Source organism: Miscanthus floridulus, chromosome 5, assembly GCF_019320115.1.
Source record: "Miscanthus floridulus cultivar M001 chromosome 5, ASM1932011v1, whole genome shotgun sequence".
In the NCBI taxonomy this organism is placed as follows: Eukaryota; Viridiplantae; Streptophyta; class Magnoliopsida; order Poales; family Poaceae; genus Miscanthus; species Miscanthus floridulus.
Window position 1 is genome coordinate 14,607,183 of NC_089584.1, and position 25,732 is coordinate 14,632,914.

At 44.9% G+C, this 25,732-nt stretch overlaps 1 protein-coding gene and 3 pseudogenes across 1 annotated transcript; all 4 read left to right on the plus strand.

Moving 5' to 3' along the window:
* The first annotated feature begins 4,002 nt into the window (after positions 1–4,002).
* On the plus strand, positions 4,003–8,483 carry LOC136451582 (putative 4-hydroxy-4-methyl-2-oxoglutarate aldolase 2). Its single transcript, XM_066452281.1, has 2 exons — positions 4,003–4,091; positions 7,857–8,483. The coding sequence occupies exon 2, from the start codon at positions 7,870–7,872 to the stop codon at positions 8,374–8,376; it is 507 nt and encodes a 168-aa protein (XP_066308378.1). The 5' UTR covers positions 4,003–4,091; positions 7,857–7,869; the 3' UTR covers positions 8,377–8,483.
* Positions 8,484–10,919: 2,436 nt separating this feature from the next.
* Positions 10,920–13,727, plus strand: LOC136454276 (putrescine hydroxycinnamoyltransferase 1-like; annotated as a pseudogene).
* Positions 13,728–17,404: 3,677 nt separating this feature from the next.
* On the plus strand, positions 17,405–19,373 carry LOC136451583 (putrescine hydroxycinnamoyltransferase 1-like; annotated as a pseudogene).
* A 291-nt stretch (positions 19,374–19,664) lies between these two features.
* Positions 19,665–23,552, plus strand: LOC136454277 (probable LRR receptor-like serine/threonine-protein kinase At3g47570; annotated as a pseudogene).
* Positions 23,553–25,732: the final 2,180 nt, after the last annotated feature.

Below are 25,732 nucleotides of genomic sequence, written 5' to 3' on the forward strand. Positions count from 1 at the left end.
CCAGGCCCGGTAACAGCCCATACCAGTGTATAAATTTCGGCCTGATTTAAATTTTTTTTTGGCCCAGCAGAGTCCATACAGCCCATCTATCCATCTCCGATCACATAAAGTCCAACTTGAAACCCTATCCGACGGGAATTTTATTTCTCTCCTCGTCAGACACTCCGCCGCCGCGCCGCTAGCCTTCTCTCTTCACCTCTTCTCTGGATCTGCTGCTCGCTTGCTCCGGAACTAGCAGTGATGGAGCTGGCGGAGGCGTACGCGCCGGACCACCACGCACGAGCAAGGCAGCACGGCTCCTCTGCCGCCACCTGTGATCTCTCTGCTCCAGTTCCCTTCCGCTTGCCTTTCTGACTCCGGCCATGAGACGAGCCGATGCGCCGTCGCAGCTGGAGACACCCCCGCGTGGATGGCGCTGCAATGCAGAGCCTACACTTTTCTTCCGAGTCTTCGTATGATTGGAGTATTCGATTGGCCTTCTATCGTCTTGTTCATTTGCTCCTCTGTAATGTGAAAGGTGTTCTAGTTGACTATGAATTGGTAATAAAAAAGGTGAGATTATGCATAATCTATTAGTTCTCAAATTTCGACTGATTCTTGTTTAAATTCGTGTTTGAACTAGTTCAAATTTTTAGACAAATTACAGTCAAATTCAAATTTCTGTTTGAACAAATTCAAAACTTTTTGTAGCGATAAATCCCGAAAATCACCGAAAATCGTGAATTTCGTTTCTCTCGCTGGGTACCGATATTTTTTGAGCAAACGGTAGCCCGAACTATGCGTGACCCCCTCACCTTAGGCACCGTGGCTACTCCACCCCTAAACTTTAAAACAATCTAACGAGCACATTAAAATTTCCCAAACCGTTTAATTAAAACCCTCGAGTGGTTTTGGCACCTGTTTTGCGTGGCACTCCAACCTGGCAACGGAAGACAAGCTGGCAGCAGGGCATAGCTGTCAGTCCCCTTGCCCCCAGATACGGACGCCTTGACCGCCTTGACCCGGCGGCCGCCACCTGGGTCGCGCGAGCGCGCGGCACAAGAGCCAGCGACGACGACGGCGCTTGGTTTGAGAACGAACCAGGCGAGCAAGAAGCAGCTGGAGGAAACGTACGGGAGATTAGGCAGGCAGCCGATGCTTCTGGGCCTCGTCCGCGCTGCCCCTGCCGCCGCCGCCGCCCCTGGAGTTGGAGCTCGTACAGCTAGCTAGCTAGCACAGCAACACAAGCTTTTTCTCAGGACAGGAGGGTGGAATGATGAGCCTCAACTTGCTGCTCCTCCCTGCTCTCGGCTCCAGCCACCTCAGGTCGCTCATCGAAGCCGGGAAGCGCCTGGTCGGCCACGGCGCCGGCGGCGGAGACGACGACCTCGGCCGAGAGTTCACGGTGACCGTCCTAGTCGTGTAGCCGCCAATGCCAGAGTCGGCATCCGAGGTGGGCACGCACGTCCGGCGCGTGCGGCGTCCGGCATTGGCGTCCGGTTCAACCACCTCACAGCCTTGGAGCCCCTCGTGGACTGCGCCGGCGTGCGTCCGTGGTTCGACGTGCAGCCGCGGGCGTCGGTGGTGTTCCTCTGCTTCGGGTCCGGGTCTCCGGGAGCCTGGGCTGGTTCGACGCCGCCAAGGCCCTCCCGCGGCCGGCTCGCGGCACCCGTCGGACGCCGTCCTAGATCCCAGTTGCCCGTCCTTCCCCGACCCTTTGTTGCCCGCGCCTCGCTGCCGGCACGCCGGAACGGAGCTTCGCCTCCATCGCCGCGGCACAGCCTCGCCCGGCCGCGGACGTGGACGAGAGGGAGAGGCTCAGGCGGACGCGGATCTCGCTGCATCGAGCAGGGCATCCCAGCAGCTCGAGCAGCGCGTTGCGGAGGCTCAGGCGGACGCGGACCTCCTGCTTTTCATGCTGCTCGTCCAGGCCTCCTCCCTGCTGCGTCTCGTTGGCGGTGTGCGGAGCAGCGCTGCGAGCATGCGCGGCCGGACACGGGATGCGGTGAGAGTGCGTAGCCATCGCAGAGGGCGGTGCGGCGAACGTACGCGGCCGGCGGCGAGCTCACGGCCAGCACTGTGTGCGTGCACTGCTAGCGCAGAGGGCGGCGTGGCGAGCGGCCGGCCGGCGTGGACACAGGATGGGCACGGGATGCGGCGAGCTTAAGGGAAGGAAACCTGCCCACTTACAAGCGGGGCCCACTTGTCAATCGTACATGTCATCATCCAAGTCCACCCCAGCGTGGCAAAACCACTATACAAAACCACCGTAGGGTGTTATTTGAACGGTTTTGCAAAGGTAAGGGGGATTAAATATCTGGTTTTATAGTCCAGAGGTTATGTAGACCAACCTCAATATGTTGGGGTTACGTAGACTTTTTCCTATCAGTATATATACATGGAAAACGCAGCCATATTTTTGTTGATGAAAGGCTGGACGTATGGAAGCAAGCGAAGGCAGCAAACAAGCCGCCGAGGCCTCTTATTCTGATTGTCCAAAATCACAGAAGCAGCAAAGCGGGAGGCCCAGTTCTGAACTAATCCTTGTACGGTTTAGAAACTTCACTCATAGCTACAACAAAGATGAAATCGTAAGAGCCTTGTAACGTGTACAGTCTGTATATATTTGTTTCTTATATATATATATATATATATATATATATAGAACTACTATTCTATAGCTGGCTGCAGAATAACTTATTCTGTAGCCACTTTGAGTTACGATAATTACTATGTTAATTTACGAGATTATAGTAACTCCTTACTAAGTTGTTTAATATAATGTTATGGTAAATATCCCCATGTGTTATAGTAACCCAACTATCGTAAATATGTATTGACATTATGGTAAATTAGTATATAAAATTATAGTAAATGGAGGTGGCTACAGAATAACTTATTTTATAGCCGGCTATTGAATAGCCTCTCCCTATATATATATATATATATATAAAGAAAAAATAGAGGTAGGGGCTCCCCTGCCGTTTTGTCAAAAAAAAAATCAACAGAAATGTTACTTGTTGGCTTGTTACCATCGTACGCTGGTTAAGCTCCGCACCCAGCCAGTGGCGACGCAGCTAATTAGCAAACTATTACCGATACTTATGCAGTGAACAGTCCGACGAACCGGCTATTTGCCATTTGTGGCCTATTCGGTGTCGCTGTCAACTTTCTAGTTTAGACTCGCGCTGGTGAGCGCACATGGGTGGGGGAGACCAGGAGACACTGAAAAATTCACCCTCTATATTTCTGTTTTTGGCAGTTGGCAGTTCACTTCAGAAGATTCTCTGTCCATATAACTCAGCACTCGAGCAGAGCAGCTAAATCTCACTATCTATATCTTATTGATGTACTATATTCTATTGGCATTCAAATTATAGAGTTCTAATTTGGCTGAAATTATAGAGTTCTAATTTTGGTAACAGAACTTCATTGTAGTCATCCATCTAGTCTAGATAATATTCAATCAGGAACAGATGCAAAACTGTAACAGCCAATTGCAGACAACAGTCAGCTTGCATGGGCATTTCATCAAACACCTAGACTACACGCAGCGGCGACAAGCGGAGAGCTCCAGACGCAGGCGCGAGGCGGCCCATAGCCCCGCGGACGAGCAAAGTGTAGCAACGATGGGGACGAGCAAAGTGTAGACCCGAGGACAACCACACCTGGATGCCTCCAACGTCGTTGGCGATCAGGAGCTGCGCCGGCTTGACGATTTTCCAGGTACGTTGTTTTTTTTCGATGGTTCTGTGGAGCCAACTCCCAGCTTCCGCACCTATTCGCGGTGTTCGAGAAAAAAAAAGAACTCATGTTTTTTTTTAAAAAAAAACAGCAATACGCGTGGCTGACTGTTCTGTTGCGTCCACGACTCTTTTATCCTTCGTTCCGTACTCCCGTTCACCCCTCTCTCTCTCTCTACCTTCCTTGGCGCCGACGAGTGACGGCAGACCGGCAGTGGCGGGCGGGCGAGCGTCGACAGCCTTCGCTAGGTTTTCGTTGGCCCCTTCGCCGGCGACTGGCAACGCCCTTTGCAGGTCTTCGTCGGCCCCTCCGCTAGCGACCGGCACCGCCCTTTGCCAGCTCTTTGTCTGCCCCTTCCCCGGCACCAGGTATGCTCGCCGTTTCTCTTTCCTCCATGCTTTTCAAAACCGAATTTTTTACTATTTAGCCCTTTTTATGAAAGTATTTCACAAATAGACCTCTGGTGGAAAGAATTCCGGAAATGGACCATTGGCTCGACGCCAGAGTGACTGACGCTGAGCTCGGCGCCAGTGATGCCACGGTCACTGGCGCCGAGCTCCTGGGCACGGGGAAATGGCCTGCCAGGGGGCTCGGCGCCAGAGTGAATGGCGCCGAGCCACCTTCATTTAACCCAGCCCATCCTTCTTCCCCGAGCGTTCTTCCTCTTTTTTCTCCTCCCTCTCGGGTTTTTCTCTCACCACTTCACCACACCTCACGAATCGATATATTGGACCTTGAAAACCTTTATTTGATCCGTAGATCTTCGAGAGCAAGGTATATTCACTCACCTCCTTGTTTTTTTCGCATCGATTCGGTACATATTAGTCGGATTTTTGAACCTAAGAATCGTCATCACTTAGGGTTTCATTGTATCCCTCAATATATGTATTATACAACCGTATGTTGATTCCAAGGCGTGGAAAAAGCTAGCAAACCAAGCCGCATGTAGTTATGTTATGGGTTCATTATTGTGGATGAAATGAGAAACCCTAAGTTTAGGGTATAATGTTAACTACTTTTGGTTCTTAGAACGAAATTGGTTGTATTGTAGTTATGACTATCATTGATATTTTTTTGTGATGTTTTTATTTATGTTTGTTAAATTACATCCGTTTTGTTAGATGCAAGAAATGTTTCGGGAGGAGTTTTGGCGAAAACGGGGTCGTCCTCGAGAATTATACCCCGACGCGTCTAGCAAAGATGCCCCGTCCCTCCTGACCTTCCTGTCCCTAACTGTGACTGTGGTTTCCCGGCCCATGTTTTTCAATCGAAACATCTGGACACAGCCGCGCGTTGCTTCTACACATGTAGTCAGTTTAATGTAAGAAATTGTTTGTACTATCCTTTTTCTTTATTTGTTTAAGTATGGTACTAATATTTTATTAGAATCTCGTTGTGTAGGACCATGAGAGGTGTCTTTTCTTTCAGTGGATCGATGGTGCAGACAAGTTTGATCCTAGGTACCTCTTTTTCGACGATTGGTTTAGAGGGAGACATCCACGTGAGCACTTCAAGCGGTGGGTTCCACCCCCTCCTAACCCTCCGGCAATGACGGCTAAGGAGAAGCACCTAGCCGCAGTTAGACGACTCGAGGAACCTCCTCTGTGCGATTGCGGAGATCGAGCTGTGATAAACCCTGAGAATACGTTGGAGTTTGTGTGTCCAAACAAGCATGAAGTAAGTACAAAGTGTATGTGTTAAAATCTTGAGCTATATGTGTTCATGTACTAATGTCTCATTATTTAGGTGTATTCAATGGCGAAGTGTCATTTCGAGGAGTGGTTGTATGGTCCTAAGAACCAATGTTCGGAAGAACCGCGGAGGGTTAAGGAAAAGAAGAAAGAACGGGTAATCTACAAAGCACCTCCTGTCATGTGCGAATGTGGTGTAAAATCCAACTATGGCCTAGTCCCTTCAGAGTTTGGAATAGGCCATTATTGAGGCCATATGATTGAGTATGATGAGGTTCGTTATTTTTCTGGTAAACATGAAATCGTATTTTGTTTGTTTTGTTAAAACATATATGATATAATATTTCTTTTGAACAGAGCACAAGGAAATGCAGTTGGGAATGTTATGATGGTCAAGCTAAGTTCTTGAATGAACCGAAGAAGAGGCAACTAATTGCACGGAAGAGGGGATATGGACCTGACTACGTCAACCTATTCGTTAAACATCACAAAGAAAAGATGCGTGAGTTTGCTAGACAGCGCGGTATTTGTAACCCGATCGATGTTGATCTTAACAAATGGGAATTAGAGAGGCGGATGACGTTAGAGGAGGAGAGGGCAAGGAATGAGGCAAGGGAGGAGACAAGAGTACAGATGTAGGTCTTGAACGAGCATGTTGCTACATTATGTGCCAGTGAGTGCTTGAAAACCTTTTTTTCGTTGCCTGGTTTTAAATGTAATATAATCGCGTTGCTAACTGATTGCATTTTATACATGAAGGGATTAGTTGCAGCGGGGAACATGCTGCAGAGGTGGCTCGTGCAAGGTATGAGGAGAAGAAGTTAGATGGCCATAGATCACGAGCTGGTCGCACCGTTCAATCACCGATTGTGTTGTGTGATGACGGAGACGAGGATGAGGACGACACAGGCAGACTGAGTGAGCTCATTGCTCTAGCAGAGGCGGGCATACAGGCGCAGGAGGCTGAGGACGACACTGGCAGACTGGGCGAGCTCATCGCTCTAGCAGAGGCGGGCATTTAGGCGCAGGAGGCTGACGACGACACTGGCAGACTGAACGAGTTCATCGCTCTAGCAGAAACGGGCTTACAGACAGAGGAGGATGACGACGCGTTCTTCACTCAGGCCGCTCCATGCTTTTCAAAACGACCACCCAAATTTAAGCTACTTGTATCCGGATCTGACCCAATTACATGTACATGTACTATGTATTATGCCCACCAACATCGCTTCCGGTCCCAGGCCAACCTCCCCTCTACTCCACCAATCCAACCAAAAAAACTTTTTTTTTCCTGAACATTGAGAAAACTGCCTTTTATATTCATTGACATCAGTCCATTTCATATACCCTGTGGCCTTTTCTCACCCTAGGTGACAACTGACATAGGTTCGATTCTTAAATTACATTGTTACATCTTCTGGAATCAACACACACTCGAAACAATGATTTCACATGGGTTGATAACTTGTAATCATCCCCCTTTTTGTAAGTCATGCTGTACTATATGACAATGTGAATGCGCACAATACGTATTGTTAAATGTTAATCCTGTTATGCTGCTTAGTCTGCTTGACAAAATCTCCACTGCAACCATATATGTATTGTTACATGGTCAACAGCCTCTGATATGTTGACATTACTAGTATTGGTAAAAAAAGCACATAGCTCAGTCTATTCAATATTTATTTGCAGCGGAAGGCTTTTTATATTGTTGCGACCAATAGTTCATTACATACTTAGTTCTTTTCCTTGCAGTTTCCACTGCAGGACGAGGGGTTTTTGCCTTGCACAAAAACTTAGTTCTGGTCCAAATCAAACACCACTGAGACGTTGCATCGCATTCGCACTATGACTCTCCTAGAGTGCTATTAGCTTCTGGTTTTGAGCTCAGGCGAACATTTCATTTTGTGTTTTGAGCAAATATAGCTCTGCGTGACAATCTGGGCTGGATGTTGTTACAGAACCTCAGCAGAGGCAAACAGTGTCCATGTTGTGTATAGAATTAGAGCGAAATTTTGTATCAGATAACATGATTGTTTTTTCAGTTGTCTTCTCTTCTGCTATAGAAGCAGATATTATTGTGTTCCTGAGTTTGAGGCTTGTTTGCTGGTTCATGTTCTTCATGGAGACTGAACTCTCCTTGGCATGATTTTTTACTAGTTGTGCTCTGTGGTAGTTGAGGCATGTTTGCTGGTTCATGTTGTTTCTTCATGGAAGACTGAACTCCTCTTTGGCAAGATTTGGTCTGTGGCAGTTTGGTACTTTAAACAATGGGAAAACCAGATGTATACATGGAAACCGTTAATAATTCAAGTTTTCTTAGTATAGATGTGCATATCATTGGACTGGGCAACTTGCTGTGTTACTCTGTGTAAGGAATCATCTACTACTTATCTGTACTGTTCCTTGATTTTTCTCTTTTCTTCTTCTGATGACAAGCAGGACTGAAGATAAGATGGCTGCCTTGCCATTGGCCACTGCTGAAGCATGTGATGCTAATGCTGCTCTAATTATGAATGGTGATCTTCGTGCTCTCCAACCTATCTTCCAAATCTATGGAAGGCGGCAGATTTTTGCTGGCCCTGTTGTGACACTGAAGATCTTCGAGGATAACGTTCTGCTCCGTGAGTTCCTTGAGGAGAAAGGTCACGGCAGGGTCCTGGTGGTTGATGCCGGTGGGAGCATGCGCTGTGCAGTTTTGGGTGGCAACCTTGCGCAGCTGGCGCAGAACAACGGGTGGGCTGGTGTCGTGGTCAATGGCTGCATCAGGGACGTCGATGAGATAAATGGTTGTGACATTGGCGTCCGGGCTCTGAACTCACACCCTATCAAGTCAAACAAGAAGGGCGTCGGTGAGAAGCATGCTCCTGTGACCTTTGCAGGGACTAGAATTTGCGATGGAGAATGGCTCTATGCCGATTCTGATGGCATTCTTATCTCAAGATCAGAATTGACTGTGTAGGCCTGTTCTTATGTTATGTGTGAACTTGTAAGAATGTATCATAGCCGAATTACATGACTAGTGGGAATACTTTGGATGCTTCGACAGTATCTTTTGGGATATATATATATATATATATATATATATATATATATATATATATATATATATATATATATATATATATATATATATATATATATATATATATATACCTCTGAAAATCATTGCATCAGACATGTGAATTGTGACTAAACTGGGTATCTCCGTATTTCTTTCACAATGGTCTTGACTCGTGAAACTCTGAATGGCTGATTTTTTTTTTTTTGGAAATGGTAATTTCATTCAAAGCTTAAATACAAGATATAGATATGGGGCAAAAATTGCCCCATTGAAGTTTTCCAGAGCCATGTGGATAGTACAATTTGTAGAATGAGTCCAAGACTCGCAAGAGAACAAGCAAGAACTAGGAACTACAGTCCGCTTTGCTTTCTTTGCGAGATTGTCAGCCACAAAATTTGCATTTCTACCAATTTTAATGATAGAATGTGACATATTTGCTGTAAGGGTGACGAAGGAAAGGACATGCTGGCCATTTATGAGGGGAGAAACAAGAACAGCCTCGAGGGTGCGTGTTTCAATGTGTGATGACATGGGAGTAACTTCGAGAGATTCTTCCTGTGTATCTGGGAGACTGGGATATTGTAACATACAGTATACTGTATATGAACTCTGTGTGACATGGGACTTGGGAGTAACTTCAAGAGTATATACACTCTGTGTGACATGTGCGCCCTCCAAAAACAGTTTATGTAGTAGCGTAGGGGTGTCAAAACAATTGTGCACCTTAGGCAGTTTGTAGCAAACTGTTTTGAACATCCTGGCTGCTGGTACCGGATGGAGAAAGCGGTTGCGGCTGCGATTGTTTTAGTTAGAAAGTTGCAGTTGTAACAGTGTTTAGCACTTCAGAAGTTGCAGCCGCAACCAAGCGAACAGGCAAAACTAACATGCACCAAGCCCATGATGGGTTCTTTCCCTAGGGTTGTTAGTTGTGCCTGTGGCAGCAATCCCTGCTTCGTAAATCATTTTGTACCTAGTCCTTTTGCAGCCTACTTAATTTGTTTCGGTGGTACGTACAGCTAGGGAAAAATAAGAAAATTACAAGAGACTAGTGTGGCCACTACACTGTTTAAGAAAAGAGACATGACACTCCATTCCCCACCCAACTCTAGGAGCCCCTGGCTCCTTCCTCGCCGTCGCCGCCGCCCTCACCCTGCCCCCTCCCCTCCCCTCCTTGCGTCCACGCCCCCCTCCTCTCCACACCCGCGCGCAGGAGTGCACGAGCGCGTGGCGCGGTCGTTGCCGCCGCCCGCGTCGTACCCCTCCACTAGCATCCCTCAGCCGCTGGGAGCAGATGTCGTCGCCACAGCCACCTCCTCTATCAGCACCCCACCGCCCGCTCTGCCGCCGGGGTCAGCCACACTCACCTTGCTGCCGTACGTTGGGGCTAGATCTAGCTTCCCACCGCCGCCTGCGTTGGACAACGACCCGTTGACCCTGCTGGGGACTAGGGGGCGTGAGCCCACCTCCGAGTGCATCGCCCTGTCGGCCACAGGCCGCCACGGTGACGCAGCTAAATTCTACCCATGTTGCTCCTCAGGACGGCGCACGAAGCGCCATCGGAGGGCGGCGGCCGCCGCCGAGGACTCTAATGACGACCACCCCACAACCTACCTGGATGCCGCTAGTCACCCAGCGAAGCCGGTCGCTACGTCCCCACCACCCCAGTAACTTCACTCTTAAGCGTGAATTCTCCACCCTTGCTCTCATGTGCCAACACCAAAGTGTCCCAAACACTTGTGCACGTGTGTTAGCATTTTTACAAAAGCATTTTCAAGGGCATGTTAGCTCACTAGGTTCCAAATGCACATGCAACGAGTTAGATCACCTAGTGACACTTGATAACCGCATCAACCATGAATTCTCACCTCTTCATAATACGGCTATCTATCCTAAATCCAATCACATACTCTATTGCGTCTTGATTGGCAAAACAAAATGGTCCTATCTCATATACCTTTGTCTTGACCACCATTTTGTTTTTCTCTTTCTTCTTTTTCAAGTTGGAGCACTTGATCACCATCATTTGGCCATCTCCATCACCATGAGTGTCATCTAGCTCCATCACTTGGACTTGGACCAACCTATCTCATCTATACACTTAGATCATAGGGTTAGTCCAATAGTTTTTATCAATTAGCTAAAACCAAACTACGGCTTTCAGCTGCAGCTCCGGTGGCCGCCCAGCTGGAGGATGAGGCCACGGTGGTGGTCTCCTGTGTCTACACCAGCAGCCTTCCAGGAAGGCGCAACACGGACGCCATCCTAGCACGTCGACTTGGTGCTACAGACACCACCACCGCGCCGCGCCCCACTCAGTGGGTAGCGAACTCGCCACTGGTGTCGCCCTAGGCACACAGGTCAATGCATCCACGAGGCATGAAGAGGGCTACCCGCCAGGCTTCGGTCCGGTCGATCTCACGGCGGATGCCGGCCCTCTTGGTATGCCGCCAGTGGATAACCACCAGATCGTGGACCATAAAGCCTCCGTCAACTGCAGCCTCAAGAACTTCATTAAGAAAGTGACGAGTAAGAGGGCCTCTCCGATGATTCGTGAGTCGCCCAAGCTGTCACCAGTAACGGTGGTGTTGCCGCTGCGAAGCAAGCGTCTAGGTGCTCAAAGCCTCTCTCGGTTGCCTGTTTCCAAGCGAGGTGAGATTCTAATCATGCAGTGAGTGTGTTTGGTCACGGGTCTGTCAACGCCAAGCACATCGGTGAAGAATTCCTATGAGGCACTCTACGAGGCCGAGCCCAACGCTTCGAACATCGCAGCGCTGGAAGCGCTCTTCCACGGCGTCGGGAATGAGTCGCGCTGGCATCAGCAGAAGTGCAAGCCTCTTCCTAGGCTGTGCCGCTACTCTTATCCAGACATCTTATCCATCCGCCGAATAACGCTCTATGCTGACTGAAAAATTGACTGAAATTACTGTGACATGCATGGTTATCTTATCTGTCCATTGGACGAAGCACTTACAGAGATGCATCATCAGAGAACCAGCACTGAAGTGCTTTGTATTATCCGTTATCTGTATCAAGCAAAGTTTTGTTGTTATTATCAAATCTTTTACAGATACTAGTAGTAGCAAAAGCAGACCAATTGCAGGCCGATCGATTAGTAACAACCACTTAAGTAAGTGAGCTGCAGCGAAATGAAGGCGCCCGTGGCGGCGGAACAGGGCGAACCAGACGTACAGAGACGCCACATGCATCCCCTGCAAGAGCCAAAGAGGAGGCGGCCCGGGCCGGGAGGCCGGGAGGGAGGGAGGGACGACGACGACAGAGCTGCGATCCACGGATAAGGAGAGAGTGTGTTGGAGCATCCGCTAAGGCTGTAGGTACACGTGCACGGATTGGACGACGCCACCAGACATGATCAATCAGGAACAGTACAGTACTCAAGCAGATCGATGGATCTGTCGCGGGGTGCACCGTGATAAGATCAGTCGAGTTTGATGCGCATTAAATAGTCTGCTATATAGGCATTTTTATGACGTGACAGTGTATTTAAAAAGACAGAGGAGAGAAATAAGTTTCACACGACTGTCAACTTTCTATGAGGTATGAAATTATTATATTGAGAGTGAGTGTTCCATCCAAGTTTTATTTTATTTTCTATGATATGGTAGTCTTCGATATAACGCTATAAAACTATTCACCGAAACTGAAGTACTGTGTTGTTGCTCAGGCTGATGATCTTGCTGTCGATGACGTCAAGAAATTCAAGCCATCGCCAGAGCTGAGGAGGCTGTTTGTTCCACGCATTGAGCCATCGTCCATCATGTTGGCCGTACAGGTCCACTACTTAATTTCTCTTCTTCCATGTTGTTCAATATTAAGTCTATTTTTCAACATTTAACAACGAAATGGATCGGAGTAGATAAACTGGGTCCTGCACTGCTGGTTTCAAAGATGATTTTCTACTTTGTACTTAAAAAATAATAAGCAGTTGGTTTGCTATGAAAAATTCATAAAGAATAAATTATTTTGAATCAAAAAATATGAAACTAGTATGTATCTTCTTTTTTCTAAAAATGTCATATACTTATTTATGATCTATATATAATTATTTGGAACTAATAATTAATTATGTTCCTATTGTTTATTGCTTGCAGTCATGTTTAATTATTATTAGTTATTGAAAATAAATAAGAGTCAAATGACTCTAAATAAAGCAGTACTATCAGATACATAAAGAAGAAAACTGGTACTACCTATTTTGAGATTTCCCCAGTTTAAATAAAATATATTAATTATGAAATTTTAGAGATCAAACCATAATAAATATTTATTATTATCTTTAGAAAATAGAAAACAATTATTATATTATATATACAAATCAATTGTGGTGCTTATGATGGCAGGTGACTTTCTTGACGTGTGGAGGGGTGGCGTTAGGGACAGCTCTCCACCACGTCGCCGTTGATGCCTTAAGCGCGTTCCACTTCTTCCAGACATGGTTGGCCTTCAGCAAGCATGGCGACCGCGCTACCGTGGAGCTCCCTTGCCATGACCGCACCCTACTCCGCGCACGGTCCCCGCCTGCAGTCCACCCCGATGCACTCTCGACGTTCTACCATAAGCACGTCTTGTTCAACCCGTCAGGACCTCTTGCAATCCAAGTCTTCTCACCATTTCCAAGGACCGGATCGCCTCCTTGAAGCACCTCTGCGGTGGTGGCACGAGCACCTTCTGCGCCGTGAGCGCTCTCGTGTGGCAGTGCACATGCCTTGCGCGTCGGCTCCCACCTGATTCTGAAGCGTGCCTGGCGTTCCCGGCCGACCTCCGGCATAGGATGAGGCCACCCCTCCCGAGCTGCTACTTCGGCAATGCGATGTTTTGGATAGGCGTCACCAGAGCGTGGCGCGAGATATTGCCACGGAGGCGTTGGGATCCGTCGCTGGCCGCATCAGAGGCGCCGTCGATCGCATGGATGACGAGCTAGTGCGCTCTGCGATCGACTACTTTGAGATGGCCGAGATGGACAGCCGGCCTCCGAGGGGCACCTTGCCGCAGACGGACCTGCATATTACCAGCTGGTTGGGCAGGTCACAGTACGATGCAGATTTTGGGTGGGGGAAGCTAGCCAGAGTTGATGTCGCTGGCAGAGAACCACCGCGGGGGGTTGTGTTCGTGATGAACAATGACGATGGTGCTGGCAGCGGCGGCGTCCGTTTGCTCATATTTGCATGGAGGCTGTAAATATAATGGAGATAGAGCGGCTGCATTATGCAAAGCTAGCTCCTGCTAGGTAAGGTACTTCATGCGATGATTACCGGCCTAGGTACGGTACATCCTGACTTGTGAGGTTTTGTAATAATAAAAGGCCGGAGACAAAGAAGGACGACCTGGACGGTCTGCTGGTTTGGTTGCATATCATATCATATTATGACACTATGCAAGACCTGTAATTGTGTATGATTCTGTCATTTTTTAACAAGGAAATAAAGCTCCAGCCTCTACCATCCGTGGAGGTATGATTCTGTAATTTAACGGAATAAAAAAAAAGGTTGTATGGTCTGGCATATCATTATGTGTCCAAAAAGTGTGTATATGTAAATGATTCAGGGATCAATTCGCAATAAGCACTTTAGAATCTCAGAATTAAGGCCCAATATTAGTAGGATTAGACTATTATTAGTATGATTCTATGCCTAATACAGTGCTAAAGTAAGGCAATTCTGTGTTACGTTTGATATTAGTAATGCATCACATATACTCTCTCCATCCACGAAAGAATGCAATTATGGAAACCGTGATCAAGTTTACAATAATATATGTCTCCAAATAAATTTATTATAAAAATATATTCTATAACTAATCTAATGGTACTTATTTTGTATCATGAATGTTAGTGCTTTTTTATATAAATTACTCAAAATTTAAACTGTTTGGCTCCTAAAAAAATAAGAATTGTATTCTTTCGTGGACGGAGAAAGTATATCGCATTGCCATCGAGATTATACCAGAACTACAGCGAGTTTGTTTTTCCTTCGCATGAATCGATAATAAATATATATCATAATTAGAAAACCATGCATAATACTTATAGATCAAATCAGTGCAAACCAAGTGTCATAAAGCACAAACCAAAGTCCATAAAGTTATAATTAATTATTTTCTACTCTCAAGTTGTAGTTACTCCCATGTATATATCTCCAAATTTATGGTGTATATAGCCCAACAGAGTGTATGTAGCTGGAGTATATGATCATAATAGACCATATATGGTAGTATGTATGTCAAATATGCAAGTATACATAGTATATTGTTATACGTATTTTATATACTACTATATAGTGGTATTATAATAATATATTAGAACATAGGGGCTCTTTTGAAAAAATCATGTAGTAAGTTTCGAAGTATCTTAAAATGAGTACATAATAAACATTACTCAAACTGATCGATAAATGAGTATGCACCCACATGCAATGTTGTTTATTGAAGGCGTGGAAGTATTAGTGGCCGAGATGCTTCATGGCTTGATGTAGAATTGATTGAAAGCTACAAGCAGCATAGTTGAAATCATGATGCGGAATATGTAAATAGTATCAACAAATAGAATATGAGAACCATCCTCTCAAAAAAAAAAGAATATGAGAACCATGACATAATAATAAGTATACACTTTTAGCACCACTTTGGTTTTATTGCCTCATTTTCATTGTGCCGAGCAATCCTTTTACTTAATGTTGCCACATCTGGACTGCCCTCGTGTAAAGCTTGTATCGGAAGGATGAGAAGTAGGGCAAATAAGTATCCATTGTCCACAAGCGCCATTAAACAAGTTTTCACAACATTTCTCTCATATGATTCAGTGTGCTTCCATGTAACATAAATTTGTACAACACTGATTCCAAAAATTGATATGACACCATCGAAATTGTCCATTAATTAAGGGATATGTTTGTCACATCATTGATTATTGTATCAACTCAGAGGAACCATAGTTAATCTTAGAGCCATTTGATGGGCTCAATTCTCTATAGTAGATGTAGATTTCAAAAGGATGTTAGGAAGGATTGCATAATAAAGTCTAAAAACATATATGGCATGCTTTCTTTGGTACCGCCGCCGGGTCTCAGAACGACATAAACGTTCTAAACAAGTCACCATTGTTCATTCAAGCAATAAAAGGGAAAGCTCCTACGGTACACTATAACGTAAATGGAAAACAATATGACATGGGTTACTATCTTGACGATAAAATATATCCAGAATGGGTAGTATTTGTGAAGATAGTAACGACCCCTCAATCGTCGAAGACAAATTATTTGCATTGATGCAAGAAGGGCCAGGAAAGATGTCGATTGTGCATTTGGTGTACTGCAATCACGCTTTGATATTGTTCGTCAACTAGCAAGGTTATGGAAGCAAGGGGGGACGTTATCAACATAATGCAAGCTTGCGTTATCCTTGACAATATGATAGTGGAAGATGAGAAGGAATCAATTAGAGAAGTTTTGGATTTGAATGAGAATCCAAGTGCGACGATAGTGCTCCCACTTGAAGTGCATACAAGCGACAACCCTAATCCATGCTTCGTAGAGGTACTTCATAGAAAGTCCGCTATTAAAGCTCGGCCAACACATAGAAACTCAAGAAGGGCTCTAATCGAGCGCATCTGGCAATGCTATATATGGAAATAAAGGGAAATAGACAAAATGCGTTGCAACTATATATAATATAATTATTATAGTGGTGGTTCTAAAAAATATTGTAATAATCATGTTGCTCTTATTTATGCTTGATGCATTTTCTATCAAATAGCAACACAATGATATACAAAAATTTATTTATAGTTAATCTTAGCTACATGCAGAGCATTAAACAACTTGTAGACAATGAGATACACTATATGTTGTATGATAGATTCAAGGCGACGGTCCCGTCTATAGGTTGTACATACCCTAAAGCTACCAAGAGTCGGAACCGTTTATTGAACTAGGAGCTAAAGCTAAAATTTTAGTTTTTACTAGATCTTCTCAAAAATACTTTTTGAGATCGTTTTGTTGATCTTTTTTTACAAAATGCTTTGCCTTCACTAGAGAGGCTGCTCTATAAAAAAAACAAAGCGAAGCAAGGCAGAACAGTACCAAACTAACTCAAATCTCGCATTAGTCAATATATCTCAAATTTAATTATTTTTATAGAAAGGAGTATCAATATTTGTATCTTTAAATAAGTTACTACATTATAAAAAATATGTTTCAGAACTCATATTACGCATCATAAATATTAGCATCTTTCTATACATTTAGATGAACATGTGATTAATTGAGTAAAAAACGGAGATACATTTTTCTATAATGAAGTACTTTTTATACATGCTCTAGAATAAAGGCGACGATGCTAATTACCAGCTGTCATGCGTCACCTGCTCTAGAATAAAGGCAATGATATCTCCGTGTCTCTAAAAGAATAATGTGCACGCTGTCGGTGTGGTTCCATTCTCAGATGCTCTAGAATAGAATAATGTGCACGCTGTCGGTGTGGGTTCCATTCTCAGAATCGCACTCATGTCTCTGATCAGGACTCGTTCCTAGCAAATAATATCTGCGGCCTCTTTCACGGGGAGCCACACTATTTTCAGAAAATGACGGTGTTGATGTTCTGATCTCAAACATACAGAGTAACTACAATAATCGATTTATAGCCAAGCTAGTTTGCTGATGTAGAAAAGAGAGAGGGGAGATATGAGAACTTGGCTCTCATGCAAGCAATAAGTTGGGCGCAGAAGCATAGACATATGTGGGTCTAAGTAAAAGTGTATGTGAGGAGGATAGAAAAAAAAAGAAAGTAAGACATGATACCACATAATAATAGAATTTTTTTTATAGACACATAGAAGACAACTACTGTATAACTGGGCTCTTATAAAGCCAAACAATTGGCTCTATTATTGCCCTTGCTCTGATAGTACTAACGTCCATCGCGGGTTGTGTTGCGGCCTATTTAATCGGTGAGTGTGAGAAGAACAAAATGAAATCGATGGATTTCAAGGTGCAGTTGGTAGAGTCGTCATTTGTAACGCCGACCGAGCCGGCACCGAGGAAGGAGCTTTGGCTCTCTTCTTTAGACCTCGTGCAGGCCAACAAAGGCCACACCCCAACGATCTACCTGTACAGCTCCAACGATATTGCTGCTGCTGATTTCTTCAACGTGGCCAGGCTCAAGGAGGCTATGGCCAAGGCCTTGGTGGCCTTCTACCCCCTCGCCGGCCGCCTTGGCGTCAACGACGATGACGATAGGATGGAGATCAGCTGTAACGGCGAAGGTGCACTCTTTGTTGTCGCTCACGCTGATGATCTCAGTGTCGATGACGTCAAGCAATTCAAGCCATCGCCAGAGCTGAGGAGACTGTTTGTTCCACGTATTGAGCCATCGTCCATCATAATGGCCATACAGGTCCACTACTTTTCTCTGCTTCCATGGTTTTTAATATTTTTCAACTTTCGACTCTCACGGTAGTCTGCTTTTTAACATTTAACTATAAAAGGGAGTACATAAATTGGGTCCTCTTGTTGGTTTCACAGATGGTTTTCTATTTTATACAAATATAGTAAGCAGTTGTTTTGCTATCTAAAATTCAAAAAACATTTTAAATCAGAAAAACATGAAACTAGTATGAAAATGTTATATTAATATTTATGATCTATATATAATTATTAGGAACTGAATTATTTATGTTACTATTGTTTTATTGCCTGTAGTCGTGTTTATTATTTATTTCAAAAAAAATAAGAACCAAACAACTCTAAATAAAACACTAACAGATACATAACATTTTATAAGAAAATTGGTACTAGTTTTAAATTTCTCGAATTTTAAATGAATTAATTATAATTTTTATCGTATTTTTTATTTTTAGAAAATAGAAAACCATCTATGCATATTATATATGAATCGGCGTGCTTATGATGGCAGGTGACTTTCTTGAAGTGTGGAGGGGTGGCGTTAGGAACAGCTCTCCATCACGTCGCCATAGATGCTTCAAGTGCATTCCACTTTTTTCAGACATGGTCGGCCTTCTCCAAGCACGGTGACCATGCTGCCGTGGAGCTCCCGTGCCACGACCGCACCCTACTCCGTGCACGGTCGCCGCCCACAGTCCACCCCGACGCACTCTTGACATTGCACCCTAAACTCATCTTCTCTGACCCGGAGGGACCTCTTGCCTTCGAAGTCTTCACCATTTCCAGGGACCAGGTCTCCTCCTTGAAGCACCTCTGCGGTGGCACGAGCACCTTTTGCGCCCTGAGCGCTCTCATCTGGCAGTGCGCGCATGTGCGTTGCGCGCCAGCTTCCACCGGAATCTGAAGTGCGCATCGTGTTCCCGGCCGACCTCCGGCGCCGGATGAGGCCACCCCTCCCAAGCCACTACTTCGGCAACGCGGTGTTCAGGCTATGCGTCACCGGCGCGGCGGGAGAAATTGGCACGGCGGCATTGGGATCCATCGCTGCCCGCATCAAGGGCACCGTCGAGCGGATGGATGACGAGCTGGTGCGGTCCGCGATTGACTACTTCGAGATGGCCGAGATGGACAAGAGACCGGCTTTGAGAGGGACCTTGCCACTGACGGACCTGCATATTACCAGCTGGTTCGGTAGGCCACAGTACGATGCAGATTTTGGGTGGGGAAAGCCGCAATTCATGTCGCGGGCAGAGTCCGTCCGCGGCGGCTATGTGTACTTGATGAACGATGAGGGGACAACGGATGACGGTGGTGGCAGCGGCGATGTCCGCGTGCTCCTGTGCATGGAGGCTGTAAATATAAAGGAGATAGGGCGGCTGCTTTATGCAAAGCTCTAGCAAGCCGCTAGTACTGAGTACTAATAATAAGGTTTTGTAACAATAGTAATGTTTTGTAATAATTCCATATAAGGTTGTATGGTTGTATGCAGGAAGATACTTATAAGTAAATTAAGTACTACTTGATTTGTGTAAACTGCTTGACTATTCCTACTTGATTACTCTAAATTAGAGTGGAAAAAATCTTAAGTATAGACAAGAAATATTGCCCAACCATTATTTATATTATATTTTGTCCCTTCATTTATTTTTGCACCAAACTCTTTTGCCACACCAGGACACACGGTGTTAGGCACTGTCAGTTTGTCACGACGATAAATGTCATGCTTCCCATGATGTCCTATGACCTTTCCAGGAAGTAGAGTACGCGACGGGCATGGCTCAGGTGACTTTTTATTATTTAAATTAGGTTAAATGCTTATGTTTAATTTTTTTATTCTACCAATTCTGCATCGTATATGGATCTTGCAAGCGAAGGTGTACCAAGCATATAGCCGTGAAAAAGAAGCGTTGCTCCTGCCATCGTACGGAGTACGTTATGATCTGAACTTGTAATGAGTGTGTACTTGAGACAGCCCAGGATGCCTGGATTCTTGAACAGAAATTTTGGGGCAAAAATTGTCCAAGTTCGATAGACAGAGACTTTTGAGATTCTGAGCGCCTGATTCATGGGCAACAAGGGAAAAAAATGGAAACCGTTTTTCAAAAAAATTTATTTCGTTAGCGTGTAGTATGGGATTGACCTTTAACAGCAGCTGTAAGACCGATGGATCTAGCTACAGAACTACATCGTGGTCCGTGGGCCGTCTCAACATTACGCCACGGCTGTGGGCTCATAGAAAGGCGCAGAGCGCACGTTCTTTTGAGTCTTGAGGAATGGAGGGGGAAGAAAGAAAGAAAACAACGATGTGTCTCTGTTCGGTTATGCTGAAATTTGACTTATTCTGATGCTTATATTAAAATATTGTAAGAGAAAATACTGTTTCATGACTGAAAAGTAACTCAAGCGAACAAGGCTACTCCTGCTACTAGGTCACCATCTCGGCACTCGCCGCCGCCGCAGAAGGCGACGAGGAGGAGGCCGTGCTGCTAGCCTTCAAGGCAGCGGCGATCAGTGGCGGGTACAACGACCCGCTTGCTTTGTGGAACCGCAGCACCACCAGTGGGTACTGCAGCTGGGAGGGGGTGAGGTGTCGGGGCACACACCGCCGACGCCGAGTTGTGGCATTGAGCCTCCCGTCCCATGGGCTCGCCGGCGTCCTCTCGCCTGCCATTGGAAACCTATCGTCGTTGAGGACTCGTGACCTGAGCTCCAATGGGTTCACCGGGATCGTCCCAGCGAGCCTCGGTCTGCACCGCCTCCATAGGCTCAACTTGACTCACAATGCCTTCTCTGGCCCGCTCCAGGCCAACTTGAGCTCTTGCACTAGTCTAATGGAGATGGTCTTTGATTCTAACAATCTCAGCGGCAACATGCCCCATGAGCTCGGCCACAACCTGAAGCAGCTCAAGGTGCTCAGCCTGCGCAGCAACAACCTTACGGGACGGATCCCGGTGTCGCTGGCTAATTTGACATCGTCGAGTTATCTGGACCTCTCATTGAACCAGCTCGAGGGTACCATTCTGACTAGCCTTGGCGTCCTCAAGGAACTTTGGTATCTTGATATCGGCTTCAACAACCTCTCTGGCGTGCCCCCGATATCCCTTTACATTACAATTTATCTTCCCTGGAAATGTTGCAGATTCGGTGGAACATGCTCAGTGGTAGCATTCCTACTGATACTGGCAGTAGGTTCCCCAGAATGCGAATTCTGTCTTTTTAAAAACCAGTTCACCGGGACCATCCCTGCTTCACTCTCCAACCTCACGTCGCTCCAACCACTCTACCTCGCGCAGAATATGCTCAGTGGATATGTGCCTCGCACGGTGGGGAAGCTACGAGCTCTGCAACATCTACACCTGTACAGCAACAAACTAGAAGCTAACAATGGGGAGGGGTGCGAATTTATCACTTCTTTGTCAAACTGCAGCCAGCTCAAAATATTAGATATCAACAGCAACACCGGTTTCACTGGGCACCTACCAAGCTCACTAGTGAATCTCTCAACAACCCTGCAAGTCCTCGACTTTGGCTATACTGGGATTTGGGGAAGCATCCCTTCGGCCATCGGCAATCTGGTGGGCCTTCAATTCCTTAATGCTAATGATGCCTCCATATCCGGAGTAATTCCAGATAGCATCGGCAAGCTAGGAAACTTGACTGAGATTTATCTGTACAATAATAACTTGTCTGGCCAAATACCTTCATCTATTGGAAATCTCTCAAAGTTAGCTATCCTTAATGCCTTTAATAACAATCTAGAGGGGCCAGTTCCACCAAGCATTGGGAAGTTGAAGAGTTTAGTTGCCCTTGTTTTGTCATGGAACCACCTGAACGGTTCTATTCCAAGAGAGATTTTTCAACTTTCTTTCAGTTATTACTTAGACTTGTCATACAATTCACTATCAGGACCTCTTCCCTCCCAGGTCCGTAGCTTACAAAATCTTAATCTACTAAATCTATCAGGAAACCAGCTGTCTGGCCAGATACCTGAAAGTATTGGCAAGTGCACAGTGCTGCAGGAACTTTGGTCTGCAAGAACTTTGGTTGGACAGTAACTTATTTAGAGGAAGCATACCAAAATATCTAAACAAGGATCTAACTACACTCAACCTGTCAATGAATGAGTTTTCCAGTAGCATTCCAGATGCCATTGCAAGTATCAGTGGGCTGGAGCAATTGTGTCTGGCGCACAACAATTTGTCAGGACCAATCCCTGCAATTCTACAGAACTTGACATCATTGTCAAACTTGGATTTGTCCTTCAACGATCTGCAAGGGGAAGTGCCAAAAGAAGGGATTTTCAGAAATTTGGCTAACCTGTCGATCAACGGAAATAGCAAGCTTTGTGGAGGAATACCCCAACTTCATTTAGTTCCATGCAAGACAGATTCTGTGAAAAAGAACAGAAGGGGGAAGCTAAAGTATCTTAAAATAGCAATAGCAACAACCTTTGCACTCTTATTATTAGCTATTGGTATTTCACTTGTTCACTTTATCTACAGGAATCAAAGACAAAGGCAGAAGGGCACACTTGAACCACCAATGGTTGAGGAACAGTATGAAAAGTTTCTTATCATGCATTATCAAATGGAACCAATGGATTCTCCGAAGCTAATTTGCTTGGCAAAGGGAGCTTTGGGACAGTCTATAAATGTGCTTTTCAACCTGAGGGAACTGTTGTAGCTGTAAAGGTTTTTGACCTTGAACAATCAGGTTCTACTAAAAGTTTTGTAGCCGAATGTGAGGCACTGAGAAGGGTGCACCACCGCTGCCTCATGAAGATCATCACATGTTGCTCAAGCATCAATAAACAAGGTCGGGATTTCAAGGCATTGGTTTTTGAGTTCATGCCAAATGGTAGCTTGAATCGTTGGCTCCATAAAGAATCTACCATGCCCACTTTAAACAATACTCTCAGCCTTGCACAAAGGCTAGATGTTGCTGTTGATATCATGGATGCATTAGACTATCTTCATAATCACTGCCAGCCACCAATCATCCACTGTGATCTCAAACCAAGCAACATCCTTCTCAAAGAAGACATGAGTGTCCGAGTTGGAGATTTTGGCATATCTAGAATCATTTCAGAAAGTGAAAGTAAAATTCTACAAAATTCCAATAGCACAGTTGGCATAAGAGGCTCCATTGGTTATGTTGCTCCTGGTAAATGCTATGTTTTGAATATTTTGTCTTTGTTGCAAATCCTTCTATAAATATGGCATGCTGATCAATACTTCCTATTTCTTTTGCATAATAACAGAGTATGGTGAAGGTTCTTCCATCACGACTTTCTGGTGATGTTTATAGCCTGGCATATTGCTGCTCGAAATTTTTACAGGGAGGAGCCCAACAGATGATATGTTTAGAGACTCAGTGGATCTACATAAGTTTTCAGAGGATGCTCTCCTAGATTTTATCTAGGAGATAGCCGACACGACAATGTGGCTGCACACTAGCACCTATGGCAGCAATACAAGAAACATAATTGAGAAATGTTTGGTTCATGTCATTGCTCTTGGGGTATCCTGCTCGAGAAAACAACCTAGAGAGAGAACACTGATACAAGATGCGGTCAATGAGATGCATGCTATTAGAGATTCATACCTCAAGTTTGCCAGACCTCTTGTGGTGGAAGATGGAGCAGGAACATTTTTGCAGTAATTTTCAAACAACAGTGGATAAGTAGAGCTGAAAATGGACAATATGTTTGCAGGTGATAACTTAAATAAAATAATTAAAGGTGGCTTCAATCCTATTATCCTGCCTTTAAAAATCTGCATTTTCTTTATATCAGATTTTATGCAAATTGGTTGTTATATGAATATACAACAATCGCTACATAAATCAGATAATAGAAACTTTTTCACCTGTAGTTGGCTCAACGGTGTAGTTGAACTCTAAATTGGTTATCTTTTATCTTTGGACATTTTGTAGAGTATGGATGGCTGTTCTGAGATCTCATCAACTGGATCATTGTGAAGAGTAGAACCAAGAATTTTATTTCTTTCTACGAATTTCTGTTTTCAGGCTTGCCATATCCTGCTCAAAGAGATGCACAACATCAAAGATTCATACCTTGTGTTTCCTGTTATCTTGAGAAAACACCAATTGCAGACATTTGCTAGAGCAATAATCACCGAAGGCAGATTAGAAATTTAGGATATGTTGTCGACTAAAACAACTAAAGCTGTACATGCAGTCAGGTTTGAAGTCTCTCCCTTTTGGATCTATAATAGTGTAAATGGAAAAGTAAAATGCCATGCAAATTTACCTTCTTAAGATACGAAATGCTTGAACTTCTACAGAAGTGGGCATATCATCCATATACACTTACTCCACATCCTCACATTATTTTGAGGAAAATGGCTGGGTGCTCTGCCTGTTCATTAAAGCGCATCCTCATATTAGTCATGGATCAAAATATGAAAAATACTTGGCTTGAAAAGTTAGACATGCATTTCAAACGAATACAGGTTCATAATAATCACCCAGAACAAAAAAAATGATGAAGTTTCCACTGAAATTTAATCAATAAAGAAACAGGCCACAGCTCAAACTGACTATGTTTATATGGCAATCAGGGTGCATGCAGATGAGAGCATCACAAAATCTAGAAATTCAGAAAATATCATATTGTCTTCATTATTGGTAGCCAAGCTCTAGTGGCACCCCATGCACATTGTCAGGGAAACCTCCATGCAGCATACGTTCAGATCAGCAACGAACAAACATGGCAGTAGGACAATGTCATAAATTATAAAATGCCAAGCAAGTTAAACCACAGAAGTCAGAATTTGTGGCACAATAAATACTCAATGGCACCGTAAAACAGCTTCATACACATTCTGAAGATTCAGAACGCAAATGGTGCCAAGACTTACTTTTCGCATTGCCAAAGCAAGGCAACTGCAACAAATAAGTAATTGCCCTCTCCAAGCAGATCAGCGCAAGAATCAATAGAAAAATAAAGAACCCATTGCAATTTGCAGAATCAACAAATGCAAAGAGACATGGACCAGGTTGGCAGAGTAACTATAATTAGTGCAGAATCAACAAATGCAAAGAGACATGGACGAGCTTCGCATTCCCAAAGTAGTGTATAACTGCAAGAAGATTCAGAGTTCCAACCAAGCAATGCAATTAGCAAATAGCAATCACAACATTCTGTTTCAGAAATTGATCATATGTATCATCGTGTAGTAATAATCAATTGACAACAAAGCCCAATCCAATCATACAGATCATGTAAACAGAAACCACTAGTATCCTATATCGACGAAGAGACATTGCTCCAAAACCAGAAGCGGCACTGACGATCCCTGTCGCAACCAAAACAACACACAAACTATCAGCGTACCCCTCCCTCCCATTTCTCTACTGCCGCTGCTACTATCGCTACCGCTTCACAACTACCGACCCTAGCAATTGTTGTACTCGTACGAGCCCAAGGGGAGGTGCATTAGGGCATGTTTGGATGCACGTGTATCCACTTCGATCCATGTGTGTTGGATTGGATTGGAATGGAATTTAGTTTAATTCTACTCCAATCCACTTCAACGCATGTGAATTAATGTGCATCAAACGAGGCCTTAGTCGGCAGCCCTGGTGCCCTCGCCCCTCGAAGGCGACGAGTTTCCCTGTGGTCTGGATCTCGCTCTCGCATGAGGTGATGGAGGCGAGGCGGGCGGCATCCTGCGCAATCATCTCGATGACGTAGGTGGTGGTCCTGTGGAGCTCGAGAGGCGGCAGGCAGTGGCGGGGGGAAGGTGGCAGTCGGGACTCGGCAGGGATCTTAGGGCGCCTGGCAACTTGTAGCCATTAGGAAGAGGATTAAGTCTAGT

What these genes read in the sequence shown, in the direction of transcription:
- LOC136451582 (XM_066452281.1), top strand. Translation starts at nt 7,870, where the DNA reads ATGGCTGCCTTGCCATTGGCCACTGCTGAAGCATGTGATGCTAATGCT.